This window comes from Chlorocebus sabaeus, chromosome 21 (assembly GCF_047675955.1).
Source record: "Chlorocebus sabaeus isolate Y175 chromosome 21, mChlSab1.0.hap1, whole genome shotgun sequence".
Classification (NCBI taxonomy): Eukaryota; Metazoa; Chordata; class Mammalia; order Primates; family Cercopithecidae; genus Chlorocebus; species Chlorocebus sabaeus.
Window position 1 is genome coordinate 32,295,034 of NC_132924.1, and position 17,922 is coordinate 32,312,955.

Consider the following 17,922-nt stretch of genomic DNA (forward strand, 5'->3'; position numbering starts at 1 on the left):
AAGGCTCCATGGGTGTGGGAACTGCCAAGCCAGGCACAGGATATTATCTCCTGGTGTGCCATTTGCTAAGACCGCTGGAAAAGTGCAGTATTTGGGCAGGAATGTCCCAGTTTTCCAGGTACAGTCTGTCACAGCTTCCCTTGGCTAGGAGAGGGAAATCCTCCCACCCCTTGCGTTTCCCGGGTGAGGTGATGCCCCGCCCTGCTTTGGCTCGCCTTTCGTGGGCTGCACCCACTGTCCAACCAGTCCTAATGAGAACCAGTTGCCTCCGTTGGAAATGCAGAAATCACCATCTTCTCTGTTGATCACGCTGGAAGCTGCAGTCGGGAGCTGCAGTCCAGAGCTGTTCCTATTCAGTCATCTTGGAACGGAGGAGGAAAAGATCTGGCTTTTTAAAAGTGTGTAGCACCTCTCCTCCTTTCTCCACCTCCTCCCCTGACTGAGTAAGACGTGCCTGTTTCCCCTTTGCCTTCTGCCATGATTGTAAGTTTCCTGAGGCCTTCCCCAGTCGTGCTTTCTGTACAGCTTGTGGAACTGTGAGCCAATTAAACCTTTTTTCTTTATAAATTACCCAATCTCAGGTATTTCTTTATAGCAGTATGAGAACAGACTGATACAGAGATGCACACACAAACCTGTACATGAATGTTCATAGTCCCTTTATTCATTATATCCCCAAACTGGAAACAATCCAGATGTCCTTCAGTGAAGGGATGACAAAACAAACTGTAGTATCGCCATCCTGGGAAGTACGTCTCAGCAATAAAAAAGGAAAAAAACTACAGATGCAAGCCACAGCTTGACTGAATCTCCAGAAAATGATGCTGAGTGAAAAAGAGCCAATCTCAAGAGGTTTCATAGTGTTTGAATCTGTTTATATAACATTCTCAAAATGACAAAGTTGTAGATCTGGAGAACAGATGTTAGTGGTTGCTAGGGGACAGGGATGGGGAGCACAGTAGTGGGTGGATGTGAATACAAAGAGGGAGCAGGAAGGAGTGCTGTTGGGGTGATAGATTTTAGATGCATAAGATCCAGATTTCCTAGGAGCATCCCTCCTAGAAAACCCATCTCTGGTCGAGATTTAGGTTGGCTCCATGAGGAAACACTCATGGCACTAAGGCTGACCTTTGGCGACCCCATGCTTCTTGGATCATGGCTCATGACCCCAGCGATCCACTCACCTGTGATAATGCCACATTGAGGCTAGAGTGCGGTGGTGCAGTCATAGCTCACTGCATCATCAAACTCCTGGACTCAGGTGATCCTCCCACCTCAGCCCCCTGAGTAGCTGGGACTACAGGTGTGCACTACCATGTCTGACTTTTTTGTTTGTTTGTTTTAGAGATGAGGTCTTGCTGTTGCCCAGGCTGGTCTCTAACTCCTGGGCTCAAGTGATCCTCCTGCCTTCACCTCCTCCTAAAGCACTGAGATTGGAGGTGTGAGCCAGAATGCCTGGACAGATTTAATTGTGGTGGTGGATGAATAAATCTATACATTCGATGAAATTGCATAAAACTACACACACACACACACACACACAAACACGTGGGTATAGGTTTAAGGCCTTGTGAAAACTGAGTAAGGTCTATAGTCTTTTAAACTGGTCAGTTTCCTGGTGTTGATAATGTACTATAATTATGCAAAATGTCACCACTGGGGAAGCAGGGTGAAGGTTACTCTGGACTATTTTTCCAAATTTGAATTATTTCAAAAGAAGGAATTAAAAAAAAAATAACAGACAACCCCCAGTGGAATAAACAGAATTGTCTAGTGATGACTCCAGGGCTCCCTCTCTTTCTCATACTGGGAGGGACTGTGCTTAGACTCAGCTTCTCACTGGATCAGGAGCCTCTAAGAATTCCAAGTGCTTGGCAGGCTGGCATTTTATAGAACTTTCCTTAAGCATGTGGCACCCAAGCTTGGAATACTTGGCACCTGGGTCTAAAATTTTTATTTCTCTCCTGCAAAGCCACTCTCATCTTTGCCTTATAAAAAGGAGAGCGACCCAGGGGAGTTCCATGTCCTGCAGCCGACTCCAATGGTGTATCCATCTGGGCCTCTGCCTAGGATGCATCTCTACTGGGTATGCAGAGAAGGAGACCCTGTTTTTGCTGATCCCTCTTGCTGTGAGTTCTAGCCTGCAGTGGGTGATGCATGTTGCTGTGTGTCCAAGCTTTAGTTCCAAAGACCTGAAGAGGGAAAGAGAAGTAGCCACTCAGATAAATGGTGAAAGAGTGTTCCAGGCAGAAGGAAGAGCAATGGCCAAATCCCCTAGGACTCGACTGTGCCTCGCATGTTGAAGGAACAGCAGAAGGGCCTGACCAAGTCTGAAATACAGTGAGCCAAGGCCATAATAGTATGAGAGGAGGTGGGGGGAATTTATGGAGATCTAAAGAAGTCACGTACATAGGCCTGGGGCATCCACTGTAAAGACATTGACTTTTATTCTGAGTAAGATGGGAAACCAATGGAGGGTTTTAGGCATAGCGGTGACATTTACAATAGCTTTTAACAGGATCCCTCTACTCTACTCACTGTGCTGGGATAGACTCTTAGGGTTGGGATGTGGGGTTGGAGAGAGGCAAGGGCAGAAGCAAGAAACTGAGTTAGGAGGCTGTTACAGATGTCCAGTGAGAGACAGTGGTGACTTGGACCAGAGTAGTGGCAGTGGAGATGGGGCAAGTGGTAAGTTTGTGAAGATATTCTGAAGTAAAGCCAATAAGCTTTGCTGATGCTCTGCATATAGTGTGCAAGAGAAGGGAAGGAGTCAGAGATACCTGACTCATGCCCAGAGGGTTAAAGGTAAAGGGCTACCCAATGGCTAATAGGTTGAGCAGAGAGGCTGCAGTGGAGTGAGCTGTCCTTTACCAATGGTGTGGTAGAGATGTATTCATTACCGTGGGCTGAGTGGAATCTGGTGATTGCTTAGATGTGAAAGGGACCCAATCTAGGTCCAGCAATTCTAGCAGAGAAAGATGTTGGGGTTGGTGGGCAAGGGTCATGTTTTTTGGAAGCCAGGGTTGTGAAGACAGTTTCATGAAGCCTGTAGGAGAAGGCAGTGCTGTGCGAGGGAACCACAGGTGGGAGATCTCCATGGCAACAAACAAGCAGACAGAAGGAGCCTGTGTCTCTGATGAGTATGCAGCTGCCATGTCAGACCAACACCACCCACCTGGATTTGATATGAGCGAGACATCAACTTCCATTTTGTTTATTGCAATTTGGGGGGTTTTCTGCCATTTCCAGCTGAACCTAATACTAATTTACCAATTTTATTCAAGCTCTTTCAGAGAAAAGAACAATAATAGAGAAAGCTATGCGACTCCTCTTATGAGACAAAAAATGTAATAGGTGCTATTCAAAGACAGTTATAAGCCGCTTTCACATTTGAAGCTTGATGTAAATTCTAAAAAATGAAAGAAAGGAAGATAGGAAGGGAAAGAAAGGAAGAACACACTAGATATTATATTAAAGCACCATATTAAAAAAAACATATTGCATATGACCAGGTTAAAAATTTCCTGGGAGCACAATGGTGGCTTAACATTAAGAAATCTGTTTATGTAACATACCAGCTTAACAGGGTAAAAGAGAAAATAGGACCTAAAGATCATCTTCAGAGGTTTCAGAAAAAAAGCATTTAATAAAACACCACCCATGTGTGCTTTTTTAAAAAGATTATTTCTTTAGAACTACAAGGGAACTTTCTTTGATGGGTAACAGAATCACCTGAGAAGCTTGGTAAACATACAAAGGTCCAGGCCCTTTCTTTTTTAAACAAACTTGGCATCTGTGTTCTTTTTAGTTCTTGAAGTGATTCTGACATACACCAAGTTTGAGAATCATTAGTGTAGAAATTACAACAAACATCACATTTAATGGTGAAACTTTAGCTATAGTCTCATTAAAGTCAGAAACAAGGTGAGGATGACTGCTTTCATCTCTAGTGGTCCTAGCCACTATATTAAGAAGAGAAGAGATAAAAATTATAAGAATTGGTTCCATATGAATTTTAAGATTTTTTAAAAATTTCTTTGAAGAATGTCACTGATATTCTGATAGGGAATGCATACATTCTGTAGATTGCTTTGGGCAGTGTGGTCATTTTAACGATATTAATTATTCTGATTCATGAGCATGAGATGTATTTCCATTTGTTTGTATCCTCTTGGATCATCAGTGTTTTGTATCTTTCCTTGTAGAGGTCTTCTCCCTTCTTGGTTAAATTTATTTCTATGTATTTTACTTTTTTGTAACTATCGTAACTGGAATTTTCTTCTTGATTTCTTTTTTAGCTAGTTTGTCTTTTGTGTATGGAAAGGCTACTGATTTTTGTAAGTTAATTTGTATCCTGCAACATTACTGAATTTCCTTATCAGTTCTAAGAGATTTTTGGTAGAGTGTTTAGGTTTTTCAATGTACAAGATCATGTCATCCACAGAGACATTTTGACTTCCTCCACTCCGGTTCGTGTGCCTTTTCTTTCTCTTGCCCATGGCTCTGGGTAGGACTGCCAGTACTGTATTGAATAAGAGTGGTGAGAGTGGGCATCTTGTCTTGTTCCAGGTCTTAGAGAAAAAGCTTTCCACTTTGCCTCACTGAGTATGTTGTTAGCTATAAATCTGTCATCTATGACCTTTATTGTGTTGAAGTACTTCCTTTTTATTGAGAGTTTTCATCGTGAAGGAATGTTGAATTTTATCAGATGCTTTTTCTGCATTTATTGAGATGATCATATGGTTTTTGTCTTTTCTGTTGCTGTGATGTAACATATTTATTAATTTGTGTATGTTGAACCATCCTTGCATCCCTAGGATAAATCCCACTTGATCATGATGTATTATCTTTTTGATGTGTTGTTGGATTCTGTTTGCTAGTATTTCATTGAAGATTTTTGCATCTATGCTCACCAGGGATATTGGCCTATAAATTTTTTGCTGTGTCCTTGTCTGGTTTTGTTATCATGGTTATGCTGGTCTTATAGAATGAGTTAGGGAGACTTCCCTCCTCTTCAACTTTTTTGGAACAGTTTGAGAAGATTTTTTATTCTTTTTAAACATCTTGGTAGAACTCAGCAGTGAAGTCATGTGGTCCTGGGCTTTTATTTGTTGAGTCACTTTTTATTACTGATTCAATCTCATTACTTGCTATTGGTCTGTTCAGGTTTTCTGTTTCTTCTTGGTTCACTCTTTGTAGGTTGTATTGTCTAGGATTTTTTCCAATTCTTCTAGCTTTTCAAATTTATTGGTATATAGTTGTTCATAATCATCTGCAATGATGCTTTGTATTTCTGTGGTATCCATTGTGACATCTCCTTTTTCATCTCTGATTCATTTATTTGTGTCTTCTCTCTTTTTTCTTTGTTAGTCTAGCTAATAGTTTGTTGATTTCATTTATCTTTTTAGGAAATCAACTTTTTGTTTCATTGATCTTCTGCATTTTTTTAGTCTCAGTGCCATTTATTTCTCCTCTGATCATTATTAGTTCTTCTACTAATTTTGGGTTTGCTTTGTTCTTGTTTTCTAGTTCCTTGAGATGTGTAATTAGATTATTTATTTGAAGTCTTTCTACTTTTTTTGATGTAGTTATTTATTGCTATAAACTTGCCTCTTAATACTGCTTTTGCTGTGTACCATAGGTTTTGGTATATTGTATTTCTATTTGTTTCAAGAAATTTTTAAATTTCCTTCCCAATTTCTTAACCCATTGGTTGCTCAGGAGCATGTGTAATTTTCACTTATTTGTATAGTTTCAAATGTTTCTCTTGTTAGGGAGTTCTAATTTTATTCTGTTGTCATCAGATATTTGATATGATTTCAACTTTTAAAAATTTATTGAGACTTCTTTTGTATCCTAACATATGGTCAGTCCTACAGAATGTTTCATGTGCTGATAAAAGGAATGTGTATTCTGCAGCTGTTGGATGAAATGTTCTTAGGTCCATTTTTTCTGTGGTGTAGTTTAATTCTGATGTTTCTTTGCCAATTTTCTGCCTAGCTTATCTGTCCAATGCTGAGAGTGGGGTGTTGAATTCCCCAACTATTATTATATTGGGGTCTTTCTCTCCTTTTAGATCTAATAATATTTGCTTTATATACATGGGTGCTCCAGTATTGGGTGTATATATACTTTCAATTGTTATATTTCTTGCTGAAATCGATCCCTTTATTATTATATAATGTCCGTTTTTGCTTTTTTAATAGCTTTTGGCTTAAAGTCTATTTTGTCTAAGTATAGCTACTCCTGCTCGCTTTTGGTTTCTGTTTGTGTATAATCTATTTTCCCATCCCTTCACTTTCAGTCTATGTGTGTCTTTACAGGTATATTTCTTATAGGTAGCATATATTTGGGTCTTGTTTTTTAATCCATTCAGTTAGTCTAGATCTTTTATTTGGGGAATAGCTAAAGTAATTCTGAACAAAAAGAACAAAGCTGGTGGTATCACACTACCGTACTTAAAAATATACTACAAAGCTATAGTAATCAAAATAGCATGGTGCTGGCATAAAAGACACATAGACCAACAGAACAGAATACAGAACCCAGAGATTAATGCACATATCTATAGCAAACTGATTTTTTGGCAAAGGTGCCAAGAACATTCCTTGAGGGAAGAGTAGTATCTCCAATAAATGGTGCTGGTAAAACTGGATATCCATATACAGATGAATGAAGCTAGATCCCCCACCTCTTGCCATATACAAAATTAACTCAAACTAGATTAAAGACCTAAATGTAAGATCCAAAACTATAAAACTACTAGAAGAAAACATGGGGAAATGATTCAGGATATTGTTCTGGGAAATATTTTATGAGTAAGACATCAAAAGCACAGGCAACAAAAACAAAATCAAATGGGATTATATCCATTAAAAAGCTTCTGTACAGCAAAGGAAACAGTCAATAGAGTGTAAGACAACCTACAAAATGGGGGAAAATATTTGTAAACTATCCAACAGGGGATTAATATCCAAAATATATAAGAAACCCTAATATCTCAACAGCAAAGAGATACTTTGATACAGGCATGCAATGTGAAATAAGCACATCATAGAGAATGGGGTATCCATCCCCTCAGGTATTTATCCTTTGAGTTACAGACAATCCAATTACATTCTTTAAGTTATTTAAAAATATACAATTAAGGTATTGACTATAATCATGCTATTGTGCTATCCAATAGCAGGTCTTATTCATTCTTTCTTTTTTTGGTACCTATTAACTATCCCTACCCTTCCAGTCCCCCAGTACTCTTCCCAGCTTCTGGTAACCATCCTTCTACTCTCTGTGTCCATGAGTTCAATTGATTTGACTTTTAGATCCCACAAAAAAGTGAGAACATGTGGTTTGTCTTTCTGTCCCTAGCTTATTTTACTTAAAACGATGATCTTCAGTTCCATCCATGTTGTTGCAAATGACTGGATCTCATTCTTTTTTATGGCTGAATAATATTCCACTGTGTGCATGTACCACATTTTATCAATTCATCTGTTGATGGGAAATTAGGTTGCTTCCAAATATTAGCTATTGTCAACTTTACTGGATTTATCAGTTCTTATAGATTTCTTGTGGAGTCTTTAGGTTTTTCCAAATATAAGATCATATCATCAACAAATAAAGATAATTTGACATCTTCCTTTTCAATTTGGATGCCCTTTATTTCCTTCTCGTTTGATTGCTCTAGCTAGGACTTCTAGTACTATGCTGAATAACAGTGGTGACAGTGAGCATCCTTGTTGTGTTCCAGATCTTAGAGGAAAGGCTTTTAGTTTTTCCCCATTCAGTGTGATACTAGCTGTGGGTCTGTTGATCGGTATATTTTGTATGTATTGAAACATCACTATGTACCCCATAAATATGTACAATTAGTATGGGTCAGTTAAAAAGATAAAATACTTAACAAGTATGAGAATTGGAAAGGGACAAAGTTGTCCATATTTGCAGGCAATATGATTATACAAAAAGCCCAAGAAGATTATTTAGAACTAATAGAGTTCAGCAAGCTTGAGAGAGAAGACTTAAATAAATAAGCAGTGTTCCTAATATTTGTAATAACCCATTATAAAGTATATGAGAAACCATCTATTCACAATAGCAACAGAAACTATAAAGTATCTAGGAATAAATATTATAAAATATGGGCATACACTTTGTGTAGAAAATTATAAAAACCTTATTGAAGGGCACAAATACCCAAATTAAAGGAGAGCTGTATTATATTTGTGAAGGGAGATGTCTATTCTTTCTAAAAATAGAAATCAAATGCCATTCTTATCAAAATCCTAGTAGGTTTTGTTCAGATGTGATGATAGGAAAGACTAGACTAGGTGGTCTTAGAATTCATATGTGAGAGTGAAACATAAGAACGAAGACAGTTTTGAAGAAGAGGAACAAGAATGGGAGTAAGATCTTAATACTTATTATAGAGTAATACAAATTAAAAGACAGTGTGGCGTTGGTACAGAGCTAGATAAAATGACTAACAGATCAGAAAAGAGAGTCCAGAAACAGACCTGTGCAATTAAAGAAATTCCATTATGACAAATTGGGAGACCCCTCTCCCTCTGGGAGAAAGGATGGTCTATTCTAGAGCTGTGCAATAGAAATACAATGTATTTGTATTTCTACACATTTGTAACTTAAAATTTTCCAGTAGCCACATTTCAAAAAGTAAAAAGAAACAGGTGAAATAAATTTTAATAATATATTTTAACACCAAATATCCAGAATATTATTTGAACTTGTAATCAGTATTAAATTATTGACATATTCTGTACCAAGTCTCAGCATGTATTCCTCCTGTTGCCCAGGCTGGAGTGCAATGGCATGATCTCGGCTCACCACAACCTTCACCTCCCGGGTTCAAGTGATTCTCCTGCCTCAGCCTCCTGAGTAGCTGGGATTACAGGCATATGCCACCACATCTAGCTAATTTTGTATTTTTAGTAGAGATGGAATTTCTCATGTTGGTCAGGCTGGTCTCGAACTCCCGACCTCAGGTGATCCACCTGCCTTGGCCTTCCAAAGTGTTGGGATTACAGGCATGAGCCACAACTCTGTCCAAAAAAAAAAAAAAAGAAATCCAGCATGTATTATACACACAGTACATCTGGATTTGGACAAGTTACATTTCAAGTGCTCAAAAGCTTACATGTGACTAGTAGTTACAGTATTGGATAGCACAGCTCTGTTCAATAAATTGCACTAAGATAATTTATTGAACAGAGCTGCACTAAGATAGGTTGGTATTCACATGGAAAAAAATAGATTCGTACCTTGCACTAAAATTTCAGACATCAATGCGAAAAGCATAATTTGAATATTTTTACAAAAAATATAAAAAATACCTTTATGATTTAAGGGTCAGGATAAGAAACATAAAGCATAAACTATAAAAAACAATTGATCTTTTATATTGGGAGAAGATATATATGATGCACGATTGATCAAGAAACAGCTTGGAATTTATAAAGAACTCCAACAAATCAGTAGACGTAGAGAAAATCTCAATAGAGAAATGGTAAAAGTTATGAATGGCCAGTTCATAGAAGAGACAATTAAGTGGCCATTAAACCAGAAAAAATGCTCAACTTCAGTGGTAAGCAAAGAAATGCAAATTAAAACCAAAAGATGTCATTTTATACCAACAGAGTAGCAAAATATTTAAGTCGGGTAATGCCAAGTGTTCATAAGGATACAAAGATACAGGAACTCTCAAACACTGCTGATGAGAGAGAGTATAAATTGGCACAGTCACTTTGGGGAGCATCTAGCAAAGCTCTTGATATGCATCCCTCACAGTCTAGCAATTGCAATCTGGCACATGCAGACTTTAACAAAAACATTCATGGAAATGCTGTTTTCAATAGAAAAGAAGGAAACTGAATACCTACTAGTAGCAGAGGGATAAATTACGTAGTAAATATTTTAGAACAGCTAAAATGAATGAAGTAGGTCTATGAGTGTCAACATGGACACATTTCAAAAACATAGGGGGAATTAAAAAGTTGTAGAATGTTAATATAGAGTATGATACCATTTCTATAAAACATGGCATAGATTGAACATACACAGTAAGAATATAATAAGTGCCAAGGAATGAGGAAGAATAAATAGGCAAGTCCTTTATTCTGATTTTTAAAATTGTTTTAATGCCATGCAAGTATGACAGATGTGAAGATTTTAAAGAGCTGAATGGCAGAGTGATTGGCATGTTCATCAGGGACCTTGGCCATGAGCAATAGATCACATGCTAGCTGGTTTAAGCAGAAGGAATTTGTTACAGGGCATTAGGTAGCAAACTGAATCTTAAGGATAATTTGGATTTGTTGACAGACAGCATTCAAAGCCAGAGTGAATGTGATTGGCTAGGGAGAAAGTAGGGTGAGAAGCAGCCTTGGAGGATGCATCAGGGACTTGTATGTTTGGGCAGAGGAGCCTGAGCAGAGGATGAGGGACAGGTTGTACCGAGGGGTGTGAGGGTGTGTGAAGGAGCCTCCATACCTGCTGCATGTCATCTGGCCTCAGTGATAGACCTGTGAGGTTGGTGAGTGGGGCCTTGATCTGTGACTGAGCCAGGTCTTGTGTCTCTAAATCCAGTGTCTTGATCTGTGACTGAGCGAGGTCTTGTGGCTCTAAATCCAGTGCTCCACAGGAACACTTGATATGCATCCACAGGAACACTGGATTTAGAGCCACAAGACCTGGCTCAGTCACAGATCAAGGCTATTAACATTTGGAACTAGGCCTCCTTAACTCACCCTTCAGCCTGTACTTCCTGCACAGTAACTGTTGTCCATCGTTTGGAGCTGTGGTTAACGTCTCAAGTCTTTCCACCATATCACTCTGCACGGGACAGGTGTGGCTTCACTTCCAAAGTTCATTGGGTAGTAACAGTTAGCATTCATGAAATTCTCTCATTTGCTAGACAGCCATAAGTGATGGTGCCTTATCACTGTGAAGAAGGGATACTAATGGTTAAGCATTCTCAAACATTTCCCCAAGCTGTTGTGTATTTTAGAAAAGCATTTGCTTACCTCCTTTGTTCTCCAAATATGCTGAGTGTTGTCCACAGAGTACCTTAAGCCTCCATGAAATAAGAACTGGTATTAGTTCATTTTAATGACAAGAAAACTGAGACTTAAAAAGTAAATTAACTTTCCATAAGTCACACTATTAGAAAGAGATGGAGCTACGATTTAACAGGAGGCTGTCTGGACCCAGCACCAGACCTCCTCGTGTCTACATTGCACTAGATTCTAGCCAAATCTACCATTATCTGTGTAACCTGCAATTGAACTAGTGACTTTGATCTTCATTCTTCAAACTGAATTATTTTGAAGCTTAATCATTCCTTCTGGGGAAAAGGAGAAAGAACATGCTGAAGAGTGAGTTAAGGAGGTCTGTTTCCTAAGGAAAAGCCCCTGTTCAAGGAGAAAGCTTCAATAACCAAAGAGTTCAGATGTTAGCCACAGCTCCAAATGATGGACAAGAGTTAGTGTGCATTTTCAGAATCTGCTTCTCGAATTATTCCCCTCCACTACCACATAAAAAAAGGGACATTTGAGTGCAGTATTTGTAGAAGGAACAAGCCATTAATTTATAAAAGTTTGGGGTTGGCTACTGTGTGCTAGCACAGTGCTGGGTAAGGGTTGGATAGGATGGTGAGCAAAGCAGATGGGATTCCAGTCCTCATGAAGCTTATAGTTTAGACAGCGTTATATTAGAGATGGAGTTGATAATACGGTTATAGGGGTGGGACCCATGGAGATCTTGGTTATGAAGGGAGGAGTGTATGGGTGGGGAAAGTTCTCTACCACTTCTGAGAATTTGAACAACCTTCACAGTGCTGCAAAGCCCCTTTCTTTGCTAATGAGTCCTGGTTCGTTTCAGGTATCCAAACATCTTGAGTAAGTTGGATCCAACCCCAGGTCAGGTGTAAGTCCTGATTGCTCAATCAATGGAATTACCTGAAGGACTTGTTTAAAAAAAAAAAAAAAAGAAAGAAAGAAAGAGAAAAGAAAAAGATCGCAGAATCCTTCCCCTGGATTCAGTGAGTCAGGGCAAGAGAATGTGCCTTTTTAACAAGTCCCAGTTCATGCTGTTGCTGATCAAGGGATCTCACGTTGTGAACCACTGTTCTAAACTAATCCTGGTGATCTCATTCCCCTTGCTAGTGACTGGTTTAGTCACATGCATGCAATGCAATTCTGGCCAATATAAGGGATTGTATGTTGGGGAATGTCATTCAGGACCCCTATTAACTTCAGTAGGGATGGCACCAGGTTCAAGAAGCCAAAGCAAAGACCCAGAGCCAGTAAACAAGACAGAGTATTGTTAGTGGGAAACATATACAGAGCGGTCCAGTGGCAGCAGGCTGTACAGGAGGACCACATGTTCTAGCGGTGGTAGGTTGGTCCGGAGAACCGCTGCCGCTTGTAAAAAGCATGCAGTTTATAGAGCATTTTCACTTAGCACCCTTCCCCTAACAACCTCCAGTTGGCAACCTTCGTTGAACTCAAAGAGTCTTGATCCATAGGACCGGGCGGGGGCTCAGATGTTCCTCATAGATGAGAAAGTAATCTCCAGGTTTGCCACTCCCAGTTCCTCGGAAGTCCAAATACACATTCAGGTGTGTCTGCCACACAGCATCATTCTCAGGGTATGCTTAAGTAATTGCTGTCAGGTGTCGCTGTCTACCATACACAGGACTCCTAGGAAAGTTTTCCTCACTGTTAATGGGACACACAAGAAGAGAAAGGCATTGACTTGGTGGTCTTTGTAGCCTCCTTATAACTATGTGAGCCAAAACCCAAGGGGAAATAACAATAAGCTTAGGATGGTGGAGTAGAAAGACAGCACCGACCTTGGAAATGGCCCTTATGGCTAGCACCTCCTACGTTCTCTGCCTGGAGACAAATATGTAGTACCCATTCCCCTTGGAGTCCAAAACTTTTAACATGATCAGTTTCCTCTCTCTAGCCAGACTAACTTTATTGTTTAATTCTTCCAGTGCGATAAGCCTTTTCCTCGCCTCCAAATATTCAGTGTCTGGCTCATTAATAAATGCTTGATAAATACTGGTTAAAAGTTAATGTTACATTTTTAAAATGAAAGACTGATTATACACGAGATTGATAAACTTGGGAATGTATAAGCTGAGTTGGGTTTTCATAGGAGCCAGGACAGCCCAGGCAATCCTTCATCTATATGGTATGTTTCTTTCTGATGCTTTCTTCACTGTCCTTCCCTTAACCTTCTCTCTTCCTCTCTCTTCCCTTCTAGGCTGTTATCCTTGCCATCTGCAGCAGCCCCTCCAAGCTGTGGAGATCAGGTCATCGGGAATGCCCATTTATGGCAATGGAAGAAAGAAAAAGGGGTCTCCTCCCATCCTTACCACTGCATTCTCCCACCAACACTGCTCCTGTTCCACTTCCACAACTTAATTGTTGACAATTTAACAGTGGGTTTCTGGAAACAGTGCTGCCTTCGTGATGGTCTAACTACCAGAGTTATTCCAATAGCAGGAATTTCAAGCCACGTAAGGGGAGCCATGTCAGGCTGCCAGATGGTGGGGAAGACAGGTGTGGGTGAGCTGGCTTCAGACTAAAGGAAGAGGGGATCAAGTGTTGAAATCACATTTGAGAAAAGGAGTCAAGCGAACCTCATCACCCATTATGGAGCCCTGTTATATCCTTTAGTGCTATTTGGACTTGGATTGAACCTGTGACAAATCCTTTGCTTATGCTTCTTCCATCCCTGCTTCCATGTTATATCCTTTCCCCTTCTAAAATGGTAATAATGAGAAATAACTATTACTAATTACCCTAGAACATAAATTTCATTTAAGATGTCACAATCAGAATATCATCCTCAGTTTTTCAGAGCTGCAAATTACCCATGGTTATATGCAGGTAGTACTAAATGGACAGATCTGGGATCAAGTTCAGGGCTTTGTGACTTAAAAATTCTTGTTCTGCTACCTTCCAAGTGGCCTAGGGTGATTTGCCCTAAACGGTTCACCTCTGTATGATGATGCATCCATGCAGTGGGGCTTATAGAAAGTGAATGTGGAGCCTCAGAGCCTTAATCTTGAAGCGGGCTCTCTAGAAGGAAGCTTGCAGAAGGAGTGGGGACTCAATGGGATGCTGTTTTCTCATTGTGTTTCAGTGATGAGTGAAAATCTGTTGCCAACAACTATCTGGAAACAATGTTTTGACGATCCACCACCCCACCCCTCCAAACCACTTTCTTGCACATACTCCAGAATAATAGACAGAAGAATTTAATACATGTGATGCTTTGCCTTCCATTTACACTATCATAAATTACAAAGTATTGTTCACTTCACAAAATAAAACCATTTCCAGATAATTTTTTGACAGTATCAAGAAGTACATAAACTACAACAAACAAAGCTGTACAGTTGGGAGGAGGGATAATAGCAGGGAAGAGGTCAAACCATTCTGACCTCCGTGTGCCAATGGAGTCCATCTGCATAGCCCTTGGGACTGTTCAGGTCAACAGTCACACGGTGATGCTCCATGTAACACAGTCATTCTCTTCTGCTCACTCCAAAGCAAGATTGGTGAGTTTACACAAATCATCTCAATCAAAGGAAAAGACATTGTGGTTGGATTTTTTAAAAATCTAGATTTACAGTTTTTGATGTTTTAAATATTTCACCTATGTTACAAAATATAGAAATCTTGGTGTGAAAGGCTCATGCTAAGATAAATATAACCAAGAGAATGGAACTATAGTAATAAAATCATATTGAATTATCCACACAGAGCTACTTTTGTCAAGGAGGAACAAATATTTGGTAAAAACCAACCTTATTCTCACTTTAAAAAATAGGTTTCTAGAACAAAAATGAAAAACATTGACAATTCTGCAGATTCGCTTTTCACCAATACAGAAATGTGGCAAAAATACAATTTGATATTAACAGATGAATTCAGAGGGCTTGGCCGGGAAGAAAAGAGGGAAAGTGCTAACTTTTTACACAGACCAGATACATCCAGTGTTCTCAAATAATTTCAGGTACAATGACCGCATTCTGTATCTTCTGGGATACACACTCATGATACGAAAAGACTATGAGCAATTCCAAAGCATACTTTGGGAATTCACAAAATTTGTATGAAAAGAAAATTGGTGGACATTTCAGACCATCCTACAATTGCTATAAATATATACCATACAATAGAAGAATGCCAGTGCTTAAGAGCAAAAACTGTTAAAAGCAGGAACACAAGGGGCAGGTGAAATTTCATTGAAAAGCACTGAGGAGGACAGAGGTATGTCGAGATAATACTGCATTCGTGGTCAGCTTTTTCAGGGTGTCACAGCAAAATGAGGGACAAGGTACACAGGGTAATAACCAATGCACTGCATTGAGTTCTATTTGCTAAAAATAACATTCTTGTGGCTAAAATAAAAATACGTTTTATGATATAGGTTTCATTGAACATTGAACAGAATTGTCTTCTTTTTGTAAGTGGAAAATGTATAACTGTATCAAGTACCTTTATGAATTAAGTTCCCTTTTATTACCAATAAGACTGAAATTTAAAGGTCTACATTGTTTTTAATAAATTAAAGATGTATTAATCACTCTTCCAGCAAACCAGACATACATAGGAGGCACAGCAAAAGACCCAAGGCGAGGGGGCTTCCCTCACCTTCACCCTTGTTCTCATGTGGAGGTGGCACATGTCTATGAGACACAGTACCCCACTCAGCGATCCTCTGCGGTCCAGCAAATTCTAGCACTTGTTTGGAAAACAAATCAAGTGGTAAGAAAAGTTTTTATTCCTTTAGCTTTGTCAACTTGGATGGGGCTGAGGCCATTCAACTCATTTCCCTGATGGATTAGAATAAAACGTCTTCGTTTTCTATTAAAATCTGCACAATCAGCTTTTGGTACCGCATATCATGCAGGGTGGTAAGGGTGCTGTCCTCAGGGGGCCTCATCAGGGTGGGCCCAAACACGATCCCCAGATTTTCTGCATTCATGAAATTGTCTTTTTCATTCATAGTAACCCTGCAAAACAAACATACAGAACAGAGACATTATGGAGACTTGAGGATTGATTTTCTGTATTGATTATGTATGTAAGTAAGTCCCAAGAACATCTCCGGTTCAGGAAATTGCAAGAAAAAATTGGGAATCAGAATGGCAGAAAGGTATTTTTGAAGGGTAATTTACCGATTTTTTGTTTTATATTGTTGACATTGCCTTTGCCAGTGGAAATGAATTACATATGTGAATCTGGCAAGAACACAATTTTTTAAATTAGAAAATTAGTCCTCCTTATTAAGTAAATATGGAACTATCATTTAAGGAATACTGGTTTGTAGGGGCAGCAGATTCTGAGGCTGGCCCATGGTCCTTTCACAGGCCTCATACGGAAGGCTTTTTTTCCTCTTGTGGCTTCCTGCTGGTCTGTATGCTGGAGAGTGGGAAGGGAAGGGCAGGATCCCTGTCTGCTGGGAGGACTGGTGCCAGAGGAGAAAGGTTATGTGTAGAATGGGCTGTCATGAATTTAGGAAGAACCAGGCCGTTATCATGGGGTGGGGGAATGGCTGGAATGTGGCCAAACTGGAAGGCAGTGGGACATTATTTCTAGTTCCCACAGGATGAGGTCTACAGCAGTTGAAATTAAAAATCATCATTTTTACATCCAGATAAGAACTGCAGAGCCTTTAAGAATAAAATTCAAACTGCAAAGTTGGTTTAATATCTTCCTCATGGAATAAAATTATAATCTCCCAGAGTTACGTTTTCACAAATTTAAGTTTCAGAATGTTCCTAATAGATGTAAAAGGGAGTGGGTTCTCCAAAAAAGAGCAAAATATAATTAAAATATGTTTAGGTTGTGCATAGAAAGCCATCCCTTTCTATTTCCTTATAACTCATTAGGATTAGCCATTGAGTATTATTTTAAGGTCAACCCAGTTTGGGTCATGTCCATGCCACAAAGCTAAGAGCAAGGTTGGCAAGAGGACATTTCTCACCATCAAAGTGCTCACAGCTTCCTCTTAAGTCAGGCACTATGCCTGACCGAACAAGATGGCTAGCAAACCCACTATGATAAAGATACAGTATTATTGGCATTTAAGGTTCAGCTGAAAGGTGTCAGCATTTTTTCTGGTAATGGTACTTTGCCTTCCAAATTGTAACTGGATATTGATCACAATAAATATTTTACAGCTGACTGAAAGCCAGATGTGACACCCATAATTATCTAAAAATTACTTGTACTCCTAAATTCAACAAATTAATCAAAATGGGAATATTCTGAGCTAAATGTTACCATCACCTGTCACCCTGAATCTGAGCAACAATATTGTATGTCTTAAAAGGTAGAAAAATAAAACCTCAATACCTACTGTTTATACAGTCCTCAGTTTGCCTCTTTTCACTTACTAAGTAGATCTGCGAACTGGTCAATGTAGACAATTTTTGGTTCATTTTGTCAAAGAATGGGCTGCTGCCAAATGTCTTTCAAAAACACAGAGGAACACAGATGTGCCCTGATCCTTCCAATGTTATAACACCAATTCATCAACCTCATTACACATGTGCAGTGAGAGAGAGAGAGACAAGGTTTAGGGAGAGTAGTGTCACCAGAGGTTCTAGTGGCCCATAAACATCCAGATGTCTCCATCTGTGTCTCCCACACACTCACACAGACAGTTCTGTGTGCCACAGGTACTCTCTGAGATGGACCTCAGTGATACGCCTCCTGTAATTTACACCCTGCATCCCTTCCCCTAAAGTATGGGCTGGACTTGATTTGCTTCTAACAGATAAAACATGGCAAAAGCAATAGGATGTCACTTCTGAGATTAGGTTACAAAAAGACTGTCTTTCATATTGGTGGTTCTTGCTTTCTTGTTCGGAGAGAAGCC

General features: G+C 39.4%; 2 protein-coding genes across 4 annotated transcripts in view; one reads left to right on the top strand and one right to left on the bottom strand.

The window, feature by feature from the left end:
- Positions 1-14,414, top strand: part of LOC103227371 (E3 ubiquitin-protein ligase ZNRF2-like) — a 170,269-nt gene extending 155,855 nt beyond the window's left edge. Inside the window, exon 2 of one of the 2 annotated variants that reach the window (XR_005242477.2) lies at positions 13,288-13,390. Coding sequence is in view for 1 of the 2 variants with exons in the window: in XM_073009017.1 (XP_072865118.1) it covers positions 13,288-13,612 (325 nt within the window). In the remaining variant the exon portion in view is untranslated. Of the gene's footprint in view, positions 1-13,287 lie in introns of both variants that reach the window. The other variant, XM_073009017.1, reaches the window with a different exon arrangement.
- Positions 14,415-15,511: 1,097 nt separating this feature from the next.
- Positions 15,512-17,922, bottom strand: part of CHN2 (chimerin 2) — a 313,925-nt gene continuing 311,514 nt past the window's right edge. For both annotated transcript variants that reach the window (XM_007981751.3, XM_073009016.1), the window contains exon 13: positions 15,512-16,051. In XM_007981751.3, coding sequence (XP_007979942.1) covers positions 15,880-16,051 — 172 coding nt within the window. In that variant the 3' untranslated portion in view covers positions 15,512-15,879. The remainder of the gene's footprint in view (positions 16,052-17,922) is intronic.